Raw genomic sequence first — 21005 nt, forward strand, 5'->3', positions numbered from 1 at the left:
TGTGCCTTGGGGAAATTACTTCGCTCAGTTATGAATCTTTGCAATTTGTTGCCACAAAAGGTTGTAGATGTGCCAATACTGAATACAGTTTAGGGTGGGGAGACAGATTTTTGGTCTCTCAGGGAAGCAGGCGATATGGGGAAGAGATAAGAAGTGGAATTGAAGCCCGAGATTATACTGAATAGTGGAACAGGCTGAATGGGCCATGGGTTCCTCTTTCTTGTGTTCTTGTAGATAGTGTACAAGCTTTGGGGAGTCCAGACAGGAGTTATGCACCTCTGAAGTCCCAGCTTCTGACCTGCCCTTGTAGCCATAGTATCTGGTTGGTTGAAGTGAATGGTGTAGATATACTTAAGGGGCAATTAGGCAACAGAGGTCAAAATATGTTTGAGGACTGTGATATTTTCTTGAGGGCCACTTTTCCATTTCCACATGAGGAATTTAGTTCCTTGGGAATTTCTCTCATCTTTGAATTCAAAGCACTACTAGCAACTTACACTAATAAGCTAAGATCAGATGATTCATCCCAGATTCCAATTATTGAAGGCCAAAGACTCAAGCATAGGTATAAATCTACAAAACAAGTTTAATGTAAGGAATGAGATTCAATGTTGTCATCTAATCAAGAAGTTCAATAATAAGTTAACTGAGCTTCACTCAACTCAGATGACTTGCTTCCTCACTGTGCAGGATAAGTAACACCCTTGCAAATCATAGAAACTTAGAATCACAGCAATGCAGAAGGAAGCCATTCGCCTATTGAGCCTGCACCTGCAGTCCTACCCAGGCCCTATCCCCACAACCACAAATATTTACCCTGCTAACCATCCTGACACTAAGAGGCAATTTAGCATAGCGAATCAACCTAACCCGCACATTTTTGAAGGGTGGGAGGAAATCCGAGCACCCATAGGAAACTGACATGAACATGAGGAGAAAGTGCAAACCCCACAGTCACTTGAGGCCAGAATCAAACCCAGATCCCTAGCACTGGGAGGCAGCAGTGTTAACCACTGTACCACTAGGGACTCTGGTTTATAACACCTCGTCAGCGATTGTAATTCCAAGTACTAAGTTATTAAATCTAACAAAATAGAATCATAAAACATTGCTGCAGCACAGGGTGGGAAGGAGACACTGAGATGCTGCCCACGGGTGTTGGCTGCTCCCAAGGCGAAAGCCCACCCCAGTTAAAGCCAAGCCCAATCACAGTTAAAACGGACTCCCAGGTCTTGAAGCTAGTATCTAATGAGCCTCAGTCCCAGGGAACAGTCACAGAACAGAGAGAGCATGAAGCCCATAGCAGCGGCCCCGCTGGCTGGGGCCTGATCTAGCCAAAGCCCATTCCTCTAGGCCAGGTCTCTAGTTCCCCTTGGCTGCAACCATCAACTACTACACAGTACACAATAATCAGCTTCCCAAGCACATCGAGACCAGAGCCCCCAGCTATCCTATTCGAGCCAAACGAGATCTGGAAATGCCCGGCAATGTAGTCCAGGACATGATGGCCTGCATCATTCCCCATGACCTTCAGTTTGCCACCTGCAACCATGGGGTGCTCAACAAGCTGCTGGATGGACTCACCATAGCACAGGGCAGAGTCCTGCCCAACATCCAGGACATGCTGCTATCCAAAACTGGAAACCTCAACATTGTAAAAGACAAGATCAGGAAAAATGAGGTTGGGGTGGGGGGGGAGAGGAAAGATACATATGGTTGAAATAACTGGAATAGCATTAATAGAGATGAACTCTGCCAGGCAAGAATTGAGGGAGAAGGGAATAAACGGTTACAATGGTAGATTTATATGAGAGGGCACAAGTGGAGCATAAACATAAGCATAACTTGGTTGGGTCCAACGGCCTGCTTCTGTGCCATATATTCGACATAATCCTATAGAACATAGAAAACTACGGCACAAACAGGCGCTTCGGCCCACAAGTTGCGCCGATGATATCCCTACCTACTAGGCTTACCTATAACCCTCAATCTTATAAGTCCTAATCATCCAGAAGTCTCTTAAAAGACCCTAACGAATTGGCCTCCACCACCACCGACGGCAGCCGATTCCACTCACCCACCACCCTCTCAGTGAAAAACTTATCCCTGATATCTCTTTTGTACCTACTCCCCAACACCTTAAACCTGTGTCCTCTCGTAGCAACCATTTCAGCCCTGGGAAAAAGCCTCTGAGAATCCACCCGATCTATACCTCTTATACACTTCTATCAGATCACCTCTCATCCTTCGTCTCTTCAAGGAGAAAAGACCGAGCTCCCTCAACCTATCCTCATAAGGCATGCCACCCAATCCAGGCAACATCCTTGTAAATCTCCTCTGCACCCTCTCAATAGCTTCCACATCCCTCCTGTAATGAGGCGAACAGAACTGAGCACAGTACTCCAACAGGGGTCTGACTAGGGTCTTAAAAGCTGCAACATTATCTCCCGACTCCTAAACTCAATCCCTCGACTGATAAAGGCCAGTACACCATATGCCTTCTTAACCACATCCTCTACCTGCAAGGCCGATTTAAGAGTCCTATGGGCCTGGACCCCAAGGTCCTTCTGATCCTCTACACTGCTAAGGTCTTACCCTTGATATTATACTCCTTCATCCCATTTGATCTGCCAAAATGGGCCACTACACATTTATCTGGGTTGAAGTCCATCTGCCACTTCTCCGCCCAGCCTTGTAGCCTGTCTATGTCACGCTGCAACTTCTGACATTCCTCCAGACTATCCACAACACCACCACCAACCTTCGTGTCATCAGCAAACTTACCAACCCATCCCTCCACTTCCTCATCCAGGTCATTTATGAAAATTACAAACAGCAAGAATCCCAGAACAGAACCCTGGGGCACTCCACTGGTGACCGACCTCCATGCAGAAAAAGACCCATCTACAACCACTCTCTGCCTTCTGCAGGCAAGCCAGTTCTGGATCCACAAGGCAACAGCCCCTTGGATCCCATGCCCTCTCACTTTCTCAAGAAGTCTTGCATGGGGCACCTTATCAAATGCCTTGCTGAAGTCCATATAAACCACATCTACCGTTCTTCCTTTGTCAATGTGTTTAGTCACATTTTCAAAGAACTCAACCTGGCTTGTAAGGCACGATCTGCCTTTGACAAAAGCCGTGCTGACTACTTTTGAGCATACTAAACTTCTCTAAATGTGCATAAATCCTGTCCCTCAGAATCTTCTCCATCAATTTACCAACCACTGAGGTAAGACTCACCGGTTGGTAATTTCCTGGGCTGTCCCTATTCCCTTTCTTGAATATAGGAACCACATCCGCAATCCTCCAATCCTCCAGAACTGCTCCCGTCTCCATCGACGATGCAAAGATCATCGCAAGAGGCTCTGCAATCTCTTGCCTCGCCTCCCACAGTAACCTGGGGTACATTCCATCCGGTCCCGGCGACTTATCTATCTTGATGCTATTCAAAATTTCTAACATATCCTCTTTCTTAATGTCCACATGCTCAATCTTTTCAGTCCGCCGCAGGCCTGCAGTACAACAACCCAGATCTTTTTCTACCGTGAATACCGAGGTAAAGTATTCATTAAGCACCTCTGCTATTTCTACCGGTTCTGTACAAACTTTCCCACCTTCACGTTTTATAAGTCCTATTCCTTCACATCTCATTCTTTTACTCTTCACATATTTGTAGAACGCCTTAGGGCTCTCCTTAATCTTACCTGCCAAGGCCTTCTCATGACCCCTTCTGGCTTTCGTAATTTCCTTCTTAAGTTCCTTCCTACAGGCCATATACTCCCCTAGATCCCTAACATCTCCTAGCTCTCTGAACCTTATGTACGCTTTCCTTTTTCCTTTCTTTTATTTTTGACTAGGTTCATATGATTGTAATGAACTTTCTTTCATAGCCAACCCTCTATTATTCCTTTCTAATCAGAGGGTCTGGGGTGACTAGCAAGGACACTGTAGATCCAAGAGAAGGAACATCAGAACACTTTCTCAATGCTAAGAGCAGAAACTGTACGGAAACAATGGAATTGGATTTCTTTAGAAGATTTCTTCTAAAAAAAAATTACAATTTGAAAACACTGAGATGGCTGTGTAAATGTTTTACCACAGCAATCAATTCTGAGTCCTTTGTTGTTCATGGTATATGTAAATGATTTAGAGGAAAATGTCTGATTAGTAAGTTTGCAGATGACACAAAAATTGGTGGAGTTGCAGATAGTGAAGAGGATTGTCAGAGGATACAGGAAGATTGAAGACATGGCAGAGAACTGGCAGATGGCGTCTAATCCAGACAAACGTGAAGAAATGCATTTTGGAAGATCTAATGCGTGTAGGAATTATACAATAGACGGTAGAACCCTTAGGAGTACTGACAGGCAGAGAGATCTGGTCATACAGGTCCACCAATCACTGAAAGTGGCAATGCAGGTGGAAAAATTAGTCATGGCGGCATACGGTATGCTTGCCTTCATCAGTCAGGGAAATTGAATATAAAAATTGGCAGGTCATGCTGCAGCTGTACAGAAGCTTAGTTAGGCCTCATTTGGAATAATGTGTACAGTTTTGGTCACCACACTACCAGAAGGACATGGAAGCTTTGGAGAAGGTACAGAAGAGGTTTACCAGGACGTTGCCTGTTCTGGGAAATATTAGCTACGAGGAGAGGTTGGATAAACTCAGTTTGTTCTGTGGCACAACAGAGGTTGAGCAGAGACCTGATAGAGGTCTACAAGAATGGACAGAGTGGATAGTCAGGTGCTCTTTCCTCAGGTAGAAAAGTCAAGTACTAGGGGACATAGGTTTAAGGTGCATGGGGAAAAATTTAGAGGAGATGTGCGAGGCAAATTTTTTTTAAACACGGAGGGTGGTGAATGTCTGGAACTCGCTACCTGGGGAGGTGGTGGGAGCAAATACGATAATAGCATTTAAGGGGCATCTAGACGAATACATGAATAGGATGGGAATTGACTCCGTAAGCACGTACGATTTTAATCTAGGCAGGCTTCATGATCGGCGCCGGCTTAGAGGGCCATAGGACCTATTCCTGTACTGTTCTGTTCTTTGTATCATAACAAAGCTATCTAGTTGCAAATCAGCTAATGGAGTGCATCTTCAAGAGCTGATGTCAATATAGGTATGGCCACATCATCAGGGACCAGTGACTGATGTGGTGAAGACAAGTCACTCTTTACCTTGTGTTCTCTGCGAGCCCTTTTCTGCTGCTGCTCTATGAGGTCAGAGGCAGATGCTGGTGGTGAGGCAGCTCTCATGTTACGGATCACTTTGATGCTGTCTTCTGGAAGTGGCGGCAGCCCAAGTGCCTCACGTTTCTTTACTTTAAGAATCTGCAAGTCTTCAAAGCCTCCCAGTGACAGCTATTAAAGAGCCAATAAAACTTATAAACTTAAGGATCTCACCTGAACATTACCGTTACACTTAAATGCAAACAGAAACTTGTGCCAATACTTTCCGACTCAGGAATTTTAAGCACGAGCAAAGTGAACTCTCACATACAGTTCAGACTTTGGAGCATTTTAAACATCTATGAATGTTAATATCAGATCAACAATCACTGGCATGGCTTTGAAACTTGCTTCAAGTGATCATTCCTCACGCATGTGCCAAAACAGAACGCTCAACCTTTGAGGGTAACACAGATGCTTCCAGTCTAGCACACACCTATCAATTTTCAGTAGGAATCACTAGACAGCAATCAGGAACAAAAATCATTAATATTCTTCCACTGCCGTTCAGGATCTACGACAAATGTTAATACCCTTGCCAGTTGAGGAAACTGGCTCAAAGCAAACTATGGATTAAAGCCAGAACGTCTGACTCCACACAACAGACTTTCCCTCTTGTCTAAACTACAACTAAAGTTGGTAATTTTTACTTTTAAAATATAGATGGTAAATTAACTTCTTTAATCAATGAATACTTGTAATGCAAATGATTTTCTCGTTTCATTGAAACTCACCAAGACAGTTTTCCAAAGCAGCAAGAGGACTTTCTTCATGGGGAAATGAGGAGCATGGCCACTACAGAACTTGGTCACCATCCCAAACAGCATGACTGAAAATGGTTCATTGTTGTACAGGGATACACCTAAGGGAAAAAAGAAAGGGTACGTATAGTACATGCAAGTAGACAAATATTTTAGGGAATTTTTACTTAAAGAGACAGGTAGGTTGGAAGCGGGTGGAGATCAGACTTCTTTAGAAACAAAAAGGTATGTGGAAAATGCATTATTAAAATGAGGCCATTTGATCCATGCAATTTCTGAGATAGAAGATTGTTGGTTACCATTGGAGCACATAGTCTAGGCTGACACTTCATTACAACACCAAAGAAATGCTGCTTTGTCCTTCACATAGGTTTTCAATGTTCCACAAGTTCAGTTTAATCATCCCATTTAAGTGAAGAACAGCATGAATTTCCCCCAACATCCTCGGCAATATTCCTCCCTTAGCAATAGCAAGAAATAGATTAACTATTGATTCATCCAACTGCAACTTGTGGAACTTCCTGCAAGCAAAACAATTTCCAGCTTTCCCCAAATTCAATGGTTTAATGATTTCACAACATCAGTGCAGAAGATTAGGGTGACTTTGAGGACAGTTTCTACATGATCCATCATCACTTGGCACCTATGATGACTTTGCCAAAAATTCTGGTTTGGATGAGCTATAATTTCTGAGGCGTGACATACTTCTATTTTATTTTTGACTTAGGCCACAAATAGAAACATCGAAAAACTACAGCACAAACAAGCCCTTCGGCCCACAAGTTCGCGAACATGTCTCTACATACTAGGCTTATCTATAACCCTCAATCTTACTAAGTTCCACGTACTTGCCCAAAAGTCTCTTAAAAGACCCTATCGAATCTGCCTCCACCACCACTGCCAGCAGCCAATTCCAAGCACCCACCAGCCTCAGAGTGAAAAACTTACCCAAGACATCTCCTCTGTACCTACTCCCCAGCACCCTAAACCTGTGTCCTCTCGTGGCAACCATTTCAGCCCTGGGAAAATGCCTCTGAGAATCCACTCGATCAATACCTCTCAACATCTTATACACCTCTATCAGGTCACCCCTCAGCCTTCGTTTCTCCAAGGAGAAAAAAACCAAGCTCTCTCAACCTCTCCTCATAAGGCATGCCACCCAATCCAGGCAACATCCCTGTAAATTTCCTCTGCACCCTTTCTATGGCTTTCACATCCTTTCTGTAATGAGGCTACCAGAACTGAGCACAGTTCCCCAAGTGGGATCTGACCAGGGTCTTATACAGCTGCAACATTATCTCCCGACTCAAATCCAATTTCTCGATCGATGAATGCCAGTACACCATACGCCTTCTTAACCACAGCCCCTACCTGCGAAGCTGCTTTGAGCGTCCTATGAACCCGGACCCAAGTTCCTTCTGATGTTCCACACTGCCAAGAGTTTTACCCTTAATATTATATTCTGTCATCCTATTTGACCTGCCAAAATGAATCACCACACACTTATCTGGGTTGAAGTCCATCTGCCACTTCTCTGCCCAGTCTTGCATCCTATCAATGTCTCGTTGCAACTTCTGACATCCCTCCGCACTATCCACAACACCTCCAACCTTTGTGTCTTCAGCAAACTTACCAATCCATCCCTCCACTTCCTCATCCAGGTCATTTATAAAAATCACAAACAGCAAGAGTCCCAGAACAGATCCCTGCATCACTCCACTGGTGACTGACCTTCATGCAGAAAAAGACCCATCTACAACCACTCCTTGCCTTCTATGTGCAAGCCAGTTCTGAATCCACAAAGCAATGTCCCCTTGGATCCCATGTCCACTCACTTTTTCAATAAGCTTTGCATGGGGCACCTTATCAAATGCCTTGCTGAAGTCCATATAAACTACATCTTCTGTTCTTCCTTCATCATTCTGTTTAGTCACATCCTCAAAAAATTCAATGAGGCTCGTAAGGCATGATCTGCCTTTGAGAAAACCATGCTGACTATTCTTAATATTATACTTCTCCAAATGCTCATAAATCCTGCCTCTCAGGATCTTCTCCATCAACTTACCAACCACTAAGGTTAGGCTCACTGGTCGATAATTAAAGGGAGAAGAGATAATAATCTCTTCTCCCTTTCTTGAATAAAGGAACCACATCTGCAATCCTCCAGAACCTCTCCCGTCTCCATTGATGATGCAAAGATCATCGCCAGAGGCTCAGCAATCTCTTCGCTTGCCTCCCACAGTAACCTGGGTACATCCCATCCCGTCCCGGCGACTTATCTAATTTGATGTTTTTCAAAAGCTCCAACACATCCTCTTTCTTAATGTCTACATGCTCAAGCTTTTCAGTCCGCTGCAAGTCTGCACTACAACCACCAAGATCCTTTTCCACTGCGAATACTGAAGTAAAGTATTCACTGAGTACCTCTGCTATTTTTACCGGTTCTATACAAACTTCCCCACCATCACACTGATAGGTCATAGAACATAGAACATTACAGCACAGTACAGGCGCTTCGGCCCTCAATGTTGTGCCGAGCTATGTCCAATCCCAAGATCAAGTTATGCCACTCCCTATCATTCTGGTGTGCTCCACGTGCCTATCCAATAACCACTTGAATGTTCCGAAAGTGTCTGACTCCACTATCACAGCAGGCAGTGTATTCCACATCCCAACCATTCTCTGAGTGAAGAATCTACCGTGTACATCCCTCCTATATCTCCCACCATGAACCTTATAGTTATGCCCCCTAGTAACAGCTACTTTCACCTGAGGAAATAGTCTCTGAACTTCCACTCTATCTATCCGTCTCATCATCTTATAAATCTCTATTAAGTCACCTCTCATCCTCCTCTACTCCAAAGGGAAAAGCCCCAGCACCCTCAATCTTTCAGCCGGTTAGTTTAACGTCTGTTGTAGGAAAAATGTTAGAATCCGTGATCAAGGAGAAAATAGCGAGGCATCTTGAGGAGAATTGTTTGGTAGAGCAGACGCAGCACGGTTTCGTTAAGGGGAAGCCGCGTCTGAGAAATTTATTGGAGTTCTTTGAGGATGTGTCTAGGGCGGTGGATAGAGGAGAGCCGGTGGAGGTGGTCTTTCTTGATTTTCAGAAGGCGTTTGACAAGGTGCCTCACAAGAGGTTATTGCAGAAGGTCGGGGGGCATGGAGTTGGGGGTAGGGTGTTAGCGTGGATAGAGGATTGGCTGTCAAATCGGAGGCAGAGAGTGGGGGTCAATGGGTGCTATTCGGATTGGAGGTTGGTGACTAGTGGCATGCCCCGGGGTCGGTGCTGGGGCCTCAGCTATTCACCATGTATACAGATGATCTGGAGGAGGGAACCGAGTGTATGGTGTCGAAATTTGCTGATGACACCAAGATTGGTGGAACGGCAAATTGTGCGGAGGGTGTGGAGAGTCTGCAGAAGGATCTAGATAGGCTGGGCGAATGGGCCAGGAACTGGCAAATGTAATTTAATGTTGGCAAATGTGAGGTTGTCCACTTTGGTAGGAATAATGGTAGGAAGGAACATTACTTATGTGGCGAAAAACTGCAGCATGCAACGGTGCAGAGGGACCTTGGGGTCTTTGTGCACGAGTCGCAAAAACCCAGCCTGCAGGTGCAGCAGGTGGTCAGGAAGGCAAATGGGATGCTGGCCTTCATAGCGAGGGAGATTGAATATAAAAGTAGGGAGGTCTTGCTGCAGCTGTATAGGGCACTGGTGAGGCCACAGCTGGAGTACTGTGTGCAGTTTTGGTCGCCGCACTTACGCAAGGATATTTTGGCCTTGGAGGGAGTGCAGAGGAGGTTTACTAGGCTGATTCCGGAGTTGAGAGGGTTGAAATATGAGGAGAGGCTGAATAAACTAGGCTTGTACTCGTTAGAGTTTAGAAGAATGAGGGGAGATCTCATTGAGACATATAAGATGTTGAATGGGATGGATAAGATAGAGGTGGAGAGGCTCTTCCCGCTCAGAAAGGACAGTAGGACTAGAGGGCACAGCCTCAGGATAAAGGGGGGACGGTTTAGAACGGAGTTGAGGAGGAACTTCTTCGCTCAAAGGGTGGTGAATCTCTGGAATTCTCTGCCCGTTGAAGTGGTGGAGGCTGCCTCGCTCAATATTTTTAAGACGCGGGTTGATAGGTTTTTGATAGGCAAGGGGATTAAGAGTTATGGGGAGAGGGCGGGAATGTGGAACTGAGCCACGACAGATCAGCCATGATCTTACTGAATGGCGGGGCAGGCTCGAGGGACTAGATGGCCTACTCCTGCTCCTATTTCTTATGTTCTTTCCTCATAAGACCTTCCCTCCAAACCAAGCAGTATCCCGGTAAATCGCCTCTGCACCCTCTCCAATGCTCCCACATCCTTCTTATAGTGAGGTGACCAGAACTGAACACAATATTCCAAATGTGGTCTCACCAACGTCCGGTATAGTTGCAGCATTACCCCACGGCTCTTAAACTCAATGCCCCTGTTAATAAACGCTAACACACTATAAGCCTTCTTCACGGCTCTATTCATTTGAGTGGCACCTTCAGAGATCTGTGGATATGAACCCCAAGATCTCTCCTGTTCCTCCTGCTGTTGACCCTGTAATCTCCATTCAAGTTTGTTCTACCAAAATGAATCACCTCACATTTATTAGGGTTAAACTCCATTGGCCACTTTTCAGCCCAGCTCTGCATCCTATCAATGTCTCTTTGCAGCCTGCAAGAGCCTGCCATCTCATCCACTACTCGACCAATCTTGGTGTCATCAGCAAACCTACTAACCCGCCCTTCAGCCCCCTCTTCCAAGTCATTGATAAAAATCACAAATAGCAGGGGACCCAGCACTGATCCCTGTGGTACACCGCTGGTAACTGGCCTCCAGTCTGAAAGTTTTCCTTCCACCACCACCCTCTGTCTTCTATGTCCTCTTTATATGCTCTGTCTGAGGCCAGAACTCTCCATTCACCTGACGAAGGGGCTAACCCCGAAAGCTTGCGAGTATATTATCAAATAAATAGGTTGGACTAAAACCTGGTGTTGTCAGACTTTTTTCTATGACACAGCCAGTTACTTATCCAATCGGCCAAATTTCCCTCTATCCCACACCTCCTTATCTTCTTTATGAGCCTACCATGGGGAACCTTATCAAACGCCTTACTAAAATCCATGTCTACGACATCAACTACTCTACCTTCGTCCACACACTTAGTTACTTCCTCAAAGAATTCAATCAAATTTGATAGGTAGGACTTACCCCTCATGAAACTGTGCTGACTATCCCTGATTAAACTGCATCTTTCCAAATGGTCATAAATCCTATCTCTCAGGACCCTTTCCATTAACTTACTGAAGTAAGACTAACTGGCCTATAATTACCAGGGTCATTCCTATGTCCTTTCTTGAAGGGAGGAACAACATTTACCACTCTCCTATCCTCTGGCACTATCCCCGTGGACAGTGAGGACCCAAAGATCAAAGCTAAAGGCTCCGCAATCTTATCCTTTATCTCCCAAAGTATCCTAGGATGCATCCCATCTAGCCCAGGGGACTTATCCACCCTCAGGTTTTTCAAAGTTGCTAATACATCTTCCCTCAGAACATTGACCTCCTCCATCCTATCAGCCTGCATCATGCACTCATCCTCAAAAACATGGCCCCTCTCTTTAGTAAACACTGAAGAAAAGTATTCATTCAACGCCTCACCTATCTTTTCTGACTCCATTCACAAGTTCCCACTACTATCCTTGACTGGCCCTAACCTCACCCTGGTCATTCTTTTACTTCTCACATAAGAGTAAAAAGCCTCGGGGTTTTCTTTTATCCGACCCACCAAGGACTTCTCGTGTCCCCTCCTAGCTCTCCTAAGCCCTTCCTTTAACTCATTCCTAGCCACCTTGTAACACTCAAGTAACCCAACTGAACCTTGCTTTTTTTTCATCCTTTAATACGCTTCCTTTTTCCTCTTAACAAGACATTTAACCTCCTCTGTGAACCACGGTTCCCTCACTCGGCCATTTCCCCCCTGCCTGCCAGGGACATCCTATCAAGGACATGCTGTATTTGTTCCTTGAAAAAGCTCCACTTTTCGTTTGTGCCCATACCTGACAGTTTCTGTTCCCATCCTATGCTCCCTAATCGCATCATAATTACCCCAATTATAAACCTTGCCCTGTCGTGTGACCCTATCCCTCTCCATTGCAATAATGAAGGATACCGAATTGTGGTCACTATCTCCAAAGTGCTCTCTTACAAACAAATCTAACACTTGGCCCAGTTCATTACCCAGTCCCAAGACCAATGTGGTCCCACCTCTTGTCGGCTCATCCACATATTGTGTCAGGAAACTCTGCTGCACACACGGGACAAAAAATGTCCCATCCAAACTATTCTTTATAAGACCCTTGTCAGACCCCACTTGGAGTACTGTGCGCAGTTCTGGTCGCCTCACTATAGGAAGGACGTGGAAGCTATTGAAAGGGTGCAGAGGAGATTTACAAGGATGTTGCCTGGATTGGGAGGCATGCCTTATGAAGATAGGTTGAGGGAGCTGGGACTCTTCTCCCTGGAGAGACGAAGGTTGAGAGGCGACCTGATAGAGGTTTATAAGATGTTGAGAGGCATAGATAGGGTGGATTCTCAGAGGCTATTTCCCCCGGCTGAAATGGTCGCTACGAGAGGACACAGATTTAAGGTGCAGGGAAGGTGCAGGGAAGCAAGTACAGAGGAGATGTTAGGGGTAAGTTTTTCACTCAGAGGGTGGTGAGTGAATGGAATCGGCTGCCGTCGGTGGTGGTGGTGGAGGCGAACTCGCTGGGGTCTTTTAAAAGACTTCTGGATGAGTATATGGGATCTAATGGGATTGGAGATTATAGATAGGTCTATGGCTTAGTAGGTATAGACGTGATCGGCGCAACTTGTGGGCCGAAGGGCCTGTTTGTGCTGTACTGTTCTATGTATTCGACCTATGAAGGTTCCAATCAATATTTGGAAAGTTAAAGTCACCCATGATAACTCCATGTGACCTCATACTTATCCATAATCTTCTTTGCCATTTCCTCCTCCACATCTCTATTACTATTTGGGGGCCTATAGAAAACTCCTAACAACGTGACCGATCCTGTCCTATTTCTAACTTCAGCCCATATTACCTCAGTAGGCAGATTGCCCTCGAAATGCCTTTCAGCAGCTGTTAAACTGTCCTTGATTAACAATGCTACTCCTCCACCTCTTTTAGCGCCTTCCCTACTCTTACCGAAACATCTATACCCCAGAACTGCCAACAACCATTCTTGTCCCTGTTCTAACCATGTCTCCGTAATGGCCACAATATCATAGTCCCAAGTACCAATCCACGCACCAAATTCACCTACCTTATTCCTGATGTTCCTTGCATTGAATAGATACACTTCAACCCACCATCCTGTCTGCCTGTACACTCCTACGACCTTGGTACCTTCCTCAGTACCTCGCGACCCTCAATACTGGCTTTAGGACTACATTTCATTTTCCCATTCCTATTCCTTCACATCTTATCCTCTTGCTGTTCATATACCTGTAGAATGCCTTGGGGTTTTCCTTAATCTTGCCTGCCAAGGCCTTCTTATGACCCCTTCTGGCTCTCCTAATTTCCTTCTTAAGCTCGTTCCTACTAGCCATATGGTCTAAGTTCTAACATTACCTAGCTCCCTGAACCTTTTCTAAGCTTTTCTTTTCTTCTTGATGAAATTCACTACAGCTTTCGTGCACCACGTTCCTGTAACCTACCGTAACTTCCCTGTCTCATTGGAACGTCGCTCTGCAGAACTCCAGGCAAATACCCCTTGAAAATTTGCCACATTTCTTCTGCACGTTTCTCTGAGAAAACCTCTTCCCAATTAATGCCTCTAACTTCCTGCCTGATAGCCTCATAATTCCCCTTACTCCAAATAAACACTTTTCTAGCTTGTCTGATCCTATCTCTCTCCAATGCTAATGTAAAAGGAGATAGAGTTATGATCACTATCCCCAAAGTGCTCTCCCACTGAGATCTGACACCTGTCCAGGTTCATTTCCCAATATCAAATCAAGGACAGCCTCTCCTCTTGTAGGCTTATCCACACACTGTGTCAGGAAACCCTCCTGAACACACCTAACAAACTTCTCCCCATCTCACACCATGTCCTGAATCTATCCTTAACCAAGCTTCAGACAGAACCAGATCACTTGAAAGCTTGATGTTGTGTTCGTAGAATCGTAGAAACGAGAAGCACGACTAAGCCATTCGGCCCTTTGAGCCTGTTCTGCCAATCATTATGATCACGGCTGATCACCAAATTCAATATCCTGATCTCCCCTACCCCCCCATATCCCTTGATCGCTTCAGCCCCAAGAGATGTATCTAACTTCTTCCTCCTCCCACCCCTCCTTTCAGTGCAATTGCCACATTCCTCAGGCAGCCCATTAACAATCTGTACCACTGTTCTGCCATTCTCACATTCTAAAGACTTAATGGGCACTCTTAGCACCTTCTCAGCCTTCTGTATCCTCCGTAAGTAGTCTCACAACACCAGATTGAAGTCCACTCACCTGATGAAGGGGCAATGCTCCGAAAACTCACGCTACCAAATAAACCTGTTGGACTTTAACCTAGTGTTGTGAAATTACTTACTGTGCCTTCCCCTGTCCAATGCCAACATCCCCACATGCTGTATCCTTATTTACATTCCCTTTGTTTAATTCCACATCCTACACCCGCCCCAACTGCATAAATCTCTGATTTTTTTTTCACTACAGCACACACAGGCCCTTCGGCCCACAAGTTGCACCGATCATAACCATACCTACCAGGCCTATCTACAACTCTCAATCCCATTAAATCCCACGTGCTCATCAGAAGTCTCTTAAAAGACTCCAACGAGTTTGCCTCTACCACCACCGACGGCAGCCGATTCCACTTACTCACCACTCTGAGTGAAAAACTTACCCCTGACATCCCCTCTGTACCTGCTCCCCAGCACCTTAAACTTGTGTCCTCTCACAGCGACCATTTCAGCTCTGGGAAATAGCTTCCAAGTATCCACCTTATCTATCCCTCTCAACATCTTATAAACCTCCATCAGGTCGCCTCTCAACCCTTGTCTCTCCAAGGAGAAAAGACCTACCTCCCTCAACCTATCCTCATAAGGCATGCCACCCAATCCAGACAACATCCTTGTGAATCTCCTCTGCACCCTCTCAATAGCTTCCACATCCTTCTTGTAGTGAGGCGACCAGAACTGCGCGCAGTACTCCAAGTGGGGTCTGACAAGGGTCTTATAAAGCTGCAGCATTACCTCCTGACTCCTAAACTCAATCCCTCAACTAATGAAGGCTAGCACACCATACGCTTTCCTGACCACATCCTCGACCTGCGGGGCTGATTTAAGAGTCCTATGGACCCGGACCCCAAGGTCCTTCTGCTCCTCAACACTGCTAAGAGTCCTACCCTTGATATTGTACTCCTTCATCCCATTGGACTTGCCAAAGTGGACCACTACAGATTCTCTTTGCTCTTAGCGGCGTCAAAGGGTCATCTAGACTCAAAACATTGAGTTTATTCTCTCCCCACAGATGCTATCAGACCAGCTGAGATTTTCAAGCATTCTCTGTCTTTGTATCTAATTTCTTCTTGAAATCAAACGTTTTGGTCTCAACTACTTTCTGTGGTAGTGAATTCCACAGATTCACCAGTCTGCATGAAAAAAATTTCTCCTCGCATCAGTTTTGAAAGGTTTACCCCTTATCTCAAACCATGACCCGTAGTTCAGGGTTCTCCCACTATCGAGAATGTTCTTTCTGAATACGCCCTGTCCAATCCTATCAGAATTTTATAAATTTCTATAAGATCCGTTCTCAATCTTCCAAATTCCAGTGAGCATAATCCAAACCAACTTAGTCTCTCCTCATATGACAGACCTGCCATCCCAAGAATCAGCCTGGTAGACCTTCGCTGTACTCCCTCTATACAAGGACATCCTTCCACAGATAAGGACACCAAAACTGCACACAATACTCCAGGCATGGCCTCACCAACGCTCTATACAATTGCAGTAAAACATCCATATTCCTTTAATCAAATCCTCTTACTACGAACACCAACATACCGTTTGCCTTCTTTACTGTCTGCTATACCTGCACGCCCCTGGGGAGCACCACTACAAACTTTCCTCCAGACTGAAAAATAGCCATTGGCAATTACTTTCTGCTTCTTATTCTTCAGCCAATTTTGTACCACACTACGACTGTCCCTCTTATTCCATGAGCTGTAACTTTTCTCACAAGTCTGTTGTGTGGCACAGTATTGAATGCCTTCACTCAAACTTCTTTGCTTCCTTCTCAAAAAAACTCCAGCAAGTTACTTAAACATGATTTCACTTTTAGAAATCAATGCTGGTTCTTCCTAATCAACCCACATTCTTCCACATGACTACTGACACCCACCCCAACTGCATAAATCTCTGCTGACTCTCTTTGCTCTTAGCTGAGTTAAAGGGTCATCTAGGCTCAAAATATTGAGTTTATCCTCTCCCCACAGATGCTATCAGACCAGTTGAGATTTTGTTTTTGTTGTGGTTTCTCACCACTAATGTTAAATTACCTGGCATGTAATTGTAGGGCTATCCTTACAATCTTTCTTGAACAAAGGCATAGCATTTGCAATTGTCTGGCACCTCCCAAGTATTGAGAAAACTGTAAGATTATGGCCAGCGCCCCTGCAATTTCCATTCTCACTTCTTTCAATATCCTTGGTTGCATCAATTTGGTCCTGGCATCTTGTTAACTTTAAATACTTTCAGTCTATTCAACACTATCTCCTTATCAATTTTGAACCCTTCTAGGAGCAGAGTGAATTCAAAGTTAATTTGATATATTTATTATTTAGGTCTGCTAACAAAAGTACAAACAATCCTATAGGCAGTTCTCAGAGAGGGAGGGAGGGAGTAAAGGGAAACGAAAGAAATTACAAAATTCTCTTCCATCATACAATGGGATATTACATTACTCTCGAAGTGGAATTGGGAACACGTGGAAACAAATAACTGTGAGAAAGTGAAATATCATGCATCAAAAACATCATTCACTTTTGTTTCATCTTATTATGCTTATATTACATATTGCCAAACCTAAGTCTGTTCTGAAGGTCTCCCGCATCGCCCTCCACTCCACATTATCCTCGTCCATTTCCTGACGGATTGTCTCTACCATCAGGTACATTATGTTCAGCAGCACTCTGAGAAAAAGGAATATATAGAAAATAAGGGAGCATCATGAACATAAAGACAAAAAAGTTGACTACTACTGGACTCATGATGCAGCGCTGCATAAACACTCTAGCTGATCATCGATATCTTCCGTCAGTGAAAATAAGTGTGAAAATAACAATTCATTTTGAACTTGAACTGTGAAGAATACACCATGTAAGTGTAGGCATGACCAACGTGTTCCAGCCCACTCTGCAAAAAGAAATATGTTGAGTTGGGAGGGTGGAAGCAAAATGTACAATCTGCATTAGTAGCACATCCGGTATTCAAAGAACCAGCCCTGTCAAGTCTGTTAACTTTATATACTTCTGTTGCTCAACTGGTATCACTCCTGTCTGCGTTTGAAAGTTTTAGGGTTTACGTTCAGCTCCAGGACTTGAGCACAAAATTTATTGAAAAATTGAGGGACAGCTGCACTGCAGAGGTGCTGTCTTTTGAATGAAACATTAAAGCAAGGCCCCATCTACTCTTCTTGAAATAAAAGACTCCATTACATTTTTCCAAGAAAAGCAGAAGAATTTTACCCCAGTAAAAGCATACCCTTCATAGAGAAGCAAGTAAGAGAGTACAAAATGTAGCGTTACAGTCATAGCTAGGGGATAGAGAAAGATCAACTTAAAGCCAGGTAGGTCATTTCAAAAGTCTGATGGCAGCAGGGAAGAAGCTGTTCTTGAGTCGGTTGGTACGTGACCTCAGACTTTTGTATCTTTTGAACGTGGAACAGAGAATGTCTGGGGTGCGTGGGAGTCCTTAATTATGCTGGCTGCTTTGCCAAAGCAGCAGGAAGTATACGCAGAGTCAATAGATGGGAGGCTGGTTTGCGTGATGGAGTAGGCTACATTCATGACCTTTTGTAATTTCTCACAGTCTTGGACAGAGCAGGAGCCATACCAAGCTGTCATACAATCAGAAAGAATGCTTTCTATGGTGCATCTGTAAAAATTGATGAGAATCGTAGCTGACAAGCCCAATTTCTTTAGTCTTCCGAGAAAATAGAGGCGTTGCTGGCCTTTCTTAACTATAGTGTTGGCATTGAGGGACCAGGACAGGTTGTTGGTGATCTGGACACCTAAAAACCTGAAGCTTTCAACCATGTCTACTTTGTCCACGTTGGTGGAAACAGAGGCACGTTCTCTATGACACGTCCTGAAGTCGATGACAATCTCCTTCATTTTGCAGACATTGAGGGAGAGATTATTGTCATCGCACCAGTTCACCAGATTCTCTATCTCATTCCTGTCCTCTGTTTCGTCATTGTTTCAGATGCAACCCCTAAATCTCACGGGATCCAGGGTGAAGTATCCAATTGGATTAAAAATAGGCTTGACGACAGAAGACAGACGGTGATTCTAGAGGGCTGTTTTTCCAGTCTGGAGGCCTGTGACCAGCGCAGTGCTTCAGGGATGAACGCTGGGTCCACTGTTATCTGTCATTTATAGTAATGATTTAGACGAAAACTTAGGAGCTTATATACTAAGTTTGCAGATGACACCGATGGTGGCACAGTGGACAGTGAAGACAGATTGCAACAGGATCTTGATCAATTGGATCTCGAATGGCAGATGGAGTTTAATTTAGGTAAACGTGAGGTGACGCATTTCAGTAGATCGAATCGGGATAGGACACACTCGCTTAATGGTAGGGTATTGGGCAGAGTTTTGGAACAAAGATATCTAGGAGAACAGGTTCATAAATCCTTGAAAGTGAAGTCATAGGCGGACAGAGTGGTGAGGAAGGCATTTGGCATGCTTGGTTTCATCGATCAGAACACTAAATACAGGAGTTGGGACATCTTGTTGAATTTGTACAAGATATTGGTGGTGCCACACTTGGAATACTGCGTACTGTTCTGGTCACCCTATTATAGTAGGTACATTATTAAACTAGAAAGAATTTACTAGGATGCTACTTGATGATTTGAGATATAAGGAGAGGCTGGATAGACTGGGACTTTCTTCCTTGGAGCATAAGTAGTTTCTGGGTAATCTTAAAGAGGTGTACAAAATAATGAGGGGCATAAATAAGGTAGATAGTCAACATCTTTTCCCAAAGTTAGGAAGTTTAAAACTAAGATGAGATGGGAGAGATACGAAAAGGTCCAGAGGGGCAGTTTTTCCACTGAGAGGGTGATGACTGTTTGATTTGATTTATTACTGTCACGTTAGTATAGAGTGAAAAGTATTGTTCCTTGCATGCCATACAAAGCATACTGTTCATAGAGAAGGAAAGGAGACCGCAAAATGTGTTAACAGTCATAGTTAGGGTGTAAAGAAAGATCAACTTAGTGCAAGGTAGGTCCATTCAAAAGTCTGACGGCAGAAGCTGTTCTTTTTCCTAACAGAAGAAGGTGGAAGAGAGAATGTCCGGAGCGCACGGGGTCTGTAATTATGCTGGCTGCTTTTCTGAGGCAGCGGGAAGTGTAGACAAAGTCAGTGTCTGGAACAAGCTTCCAAAGGCAGTGGGACAGATGGGTACACTTTTGTTTTTTAAAAAGCATTTAGACAGTTAAAATGGGTATAGAAGGATATGGACCAAATGTGAGCAAGTGGGACTAGTTCAGTGGTAAAAACTGGACAGCATGGACAAGTTGGGCCAAAGGGCCTGTTTCCATGCTGTAAACCTCAATGACTCTAAGTGGTAGATGGATATTTACATAGAGAAGTGTGATGCAATGCATTTAGGGAGATCAGACAGTTATAGGGAATACACAATAAATAGAATATACTAAGAGGGATAGGAGAGGAGGGAGATCTTGCAGTAACAGGTACACAATTCCTTAAAGGCAGCAACTCAAATATACCACATTGTAAAGAAGGCATACGGAATGCTGCCCTTCATTGGTAGAGGTATAGAACATAAAAGGGGGAAAGGGCAGGAAAATGAACATGAGGAACGCTGGATCAGCCATGATCCGACTGAATGGCGAAGCAGGCTTGAGGGACCTAATAGCCTACTTGTGTTTCTATTTCTAATGGTCTTCACAGTTCTATGCTGTCAAATCAATTTCACTTCCTTGTAGATCTATCTAGATCTTCTCAAACTTTTACTTCACCGTTTATTTTGTAATTTAGAAATATCCTTTAGGATATGGCGGCACCAAAAAAGCATTTCCTACACATCCCTACTTGTTCTCGTCAATCACAGTATGAACTAGAATCGTGTGTAGGCCAGGTCAAACAGAAATGGACACAGTTCCTGAAGGCCATTAGGGAGCCAAGTATGTTTTTATGATAGTCACTTTTTCGTGGTCAGCTGCAAGTTACCAGATTTGGAATTCAATTTCACGAATCATCATACTTGGACCTCTGGCTTGCTAATTGAATAACAATGCACGAGCAGATTTATTTTCAGCGTCAATCATGTCTTGCACTGTTACCCTTCACTCACCTATGGTAATGGCCCTGTATTCTGGGTCCTATATCTTACCCTTAGTGATCCCCCGCACTGGCCCTGGGCTCTTCAACTATCCTCGGTGATACCCTTGCACTTATCCCAAATGATGTTTTTATACCTAGTTGAAGGACCAAGTTGCATAACAAGGAAAAATGTAGTTATTTATTAAATTTTCATTTTCACAAACTCACATGATGATATTAATAAACTTGCAGGGCAGACACATCATTTGCAAATGAACTTCAACACGGACTGAGGAATTAGACAAAAAAAACAAATTATTTTGAAAGTATTACTTAAATGGGTGGGGAGAAAAGAGATCTTGGGTACAAAACACAAAAATAAA

The 21005-nt window shown here is 44.2% G+C and overlaps 1 protein-coding gene across 2 annotated transcripts in view; it reads right to left on the reverse strand.

The window, feature by feature from the left end:
• LOC145338870 (striatin-interacting protein 1 homolog) overlaps nucleotides 1-21005 on the reverse strand; it is a 173254-nt gene that overhangs the window by 110726 nt on the left and 41523 nt on the right. For both annotated transcript variants that reach the window (XR_013885918.1, XM_080183267.1), the window contains exons 7-9: nucleotides 17129-17235; nucleotides 5971-6098; nucleotides 5186-5368 (exon numbers count right to left, since the gene is read on the reverse strand). Coding sequence is in view for 1 of the 2 variants with exons in the window: in XM_080183267.1 (XP_080039393.1) it covers nucleotides 5186-5368; nucleotides 5971-6098; nucleotides 17129-17235 (418 nt within the window). In the remaining variant the exon portion in view is untranslated. The remainder of the gene's footprint in view (nucleotides 1-5185; nucleotides 5369-5970; nucleotides 6099-17128; nucleotides 17236-21005) is intronic.

The sequence above is a fragment of the Carcharhinus amblyrhynchos genome, unplaced genomic scaffold (assembly GCF_965287045.1).
Source record: "Carcharhinus amblyrhynchos unplaced genomic scaffold, sCarAmb.v2.hapA chromosome_203, whole genome shotgun sequence".
In the NCBI taxonomy this organism is placed as follows: domain Eukaryota; kingdom Metazoa; phylum Chordata; class Chondrichthyes; order Carcharhiniformes; family Carcharhinidae; genus Carcharhinus; species Carcharhinus amblyrhynchos.